At 52.1% G+C, this 2,041-nt stretch overlaps 1 protein-coding gene across 2 annotated transcripts in view; it reads right to left on the minus strand.

The window, feature by feature from the left end:
- Positions 1-1,034: 1,034 nt before the first annotated feature.
- Positions 1,035-2,041, minus strand: part of CD2 (CD2 molecule) — a 17,412-nt gene continuing 16,405 nt past the window's right edge. Inside the window, exon 5 of one of the 2 annotated variants that reach the window (XM_011366548.1) lies at positions 1,035-1,794. In XM_011366548.1, the coding sequence (XP_011364850.1) occupies positions 1,484-1,794 (311 nt within the window). In that variant the 3' untranslated portion in view covers positions 1,035-1,483. Of the gene's footprint in view, positions 1,810-2,041 lie in introns of both variants that reach the window. The other variant, XM_011366547.1, reaches the window with a different exon arrangement.

Consider the following 2,041-nt stretch of genomic DNA (forward strand, 5'->3'; position numbering starts at 1 on the left):
GTGTTGAATGAATGAATGATGAAGGATTGAATAGTTTCAGGCAATATATGTTCTGTACCATAGGCAAAACCACAGGATTTCAAAAGAAAAGCAGAGCACAGGGCTGGAAACACCAGGGACAGCTTCATGAAGGGAATAGGATGGGAGCCATTCTGGCTGGATGGCTGTGGAATGGCTCAGGACTGAAATGAGGAATGAGAAGGGCCAGTGCTCAGACCTGCATCTCTCCTACCGGGTAGATCCTGTGAGGAGTGTTACTTGGGTGGATTTCGTGTTTGAATTTCAGGAGGCTATGGGGTTTCATTCATCGTTATCTTTAATACCGGTGTTAAAGCAATAGATTCAGAGGCATAAGCAGTTCAACCCTCGGTGAGCTCTCACAGGAAGTTTTGAATATACACAGACATTGTGGTTTAGACCTCAGAACTTCCTGCCAGAGCCTGATAAAGTTTAGCAGGTCTAAGAAGCCAGGAGAAGGCGGTGGAAGGGACCACAATTGTGGCCCCAATATTTCAAAGCAGGCGACTTCTCACCACCTATTGCTGTGGAACCTTAACTGAAAACTGTTTTTTTTCCCTCCCCACTTCCCCCAGCGTACAGCTGGCATGAATGTAGCTGGGGATGGGGCCTGACTCGGTGACAGCGGTCATTTAACACACATGGCATTTGATTCTGCCGAGTCGCCTCTCAGCCAGCCCTTCTGTATGTCATCTGACAAGCCCATGGCACCTCCAGTATTCACGGTCCCTCTCTTTTCCGGGATGGCCCTACAGATCCTTGTGACCGTGTCTGAACAATCAAGGAAGGGAGACCCAAACAGTTACGCCTTCTGGTGCCTCCCGTTGAAGTTCGTGCACAGAGGTTTCAATTCATTAGACAAATCTACAAGTAGGTTGTCAGGCCAACTTTGCAGCTGAGACCTGTGGAGTGCGTTCTGGTTGTTCTAGTGGGAATTAAGGTGGCCCAGGGGAATCACAGTGACCAGATTTGATCCTGCTGCCACACCAACTAGACTCTCTTACGGCCGTGTGATACTGGGCTCCTTTCTATAACGAGTAGACACTGGGGTCAAGTCAAGCTTTTATTTAAGGTCTCCTCCCAGGATGGTGGGCAAGTGTCCACCAGGCACATAAGACACCCAAGAATGTCGAGCAGGCAGGCGGCTTGCGGCGAGTACAGGCACAGTGACTGCCGGATGTCGCACGGGGAGACGAAGAGACCTCGGTCACCCATCATCCTAATGATTGCATTTTTATTGTCTTCCCCTTCCTGGTGTGGTGGAGCTCTAGGAGGAGGCCAGGGACTCCAGGTGTGAGACCACGTGGCCGAGATAGGTGTGCAGGGGTGGCTGTGGCCCACGAGCTCGGGACACGATAATGTTCTACATGTAGAATGCACTTGACGTTAGTGCGGGCATGTGCACCAGAGTGCAGGAATTCCACGGTGACTTTCTGGGACAGGGGACAACTGTGCCAGGAGACAGTTAGGAGTTTTCTGTGGCCCCACGGGGAAATTTCGGTTGAACTCGAGGCCTGGGGAGGGGAGGGCCTTTCTGCTGGTGAACTTGTGTACCCGGGGAGGGAAGAGGCCTCCTCTGCTTCTGGTTCTTGTGCTGCTGTTGGACACGGTGGCCAGAAGGTGGGGGACGATGACCAGGCACCTGGGGACGATGACTAGGTGGTGGAGGAGGTTGGGAAGCAGCTGGATTTTGAGGAGCTGAGCCTGGGACTGGTTGGAGCTTCCGGCCCCCCTCTTCAGAGATTTTTCTATGTGCTCTGACCTCCAGTTCTTCATCTGCAACAAAAAAACCTCTGAAAAGTTCATCTTGGCAAGATATGGTCAACGCAACAAGGTGTTGAGTACACCTCCTATGCACATGGTGTCATGCTACCTGCTTTGGGGATGTGATGAGGACGCAGAAGCCGCCGCTACCCTCTAAGCATTTCTAGTCTGATGGGGGACAGAAACGCCCACCAGCAAGGTAGAGGGAGAGCCCAGGGCTTCTGAGAACTCGGGGAGCTAGAGGCAAGGAGACAGGTGG

This window comes from Pteropus vampyrus, unplaced genomic scaffold, assembly GCF_000151845.1.
Source record: "Pteropus vampyrus isolate Shadow unplaced genomic scaffold, Pvam_2.0 Scaffold6, whole genome shotgun sequence".
In the NCBI taxonomy this organism is placed as follows: domain Eukaryota; kingdom Metazoa; phylum Chordata; class Mammalia; order Chiroptera; family Pteropodidae; genus Pteropus; species Pteropus vampyrus.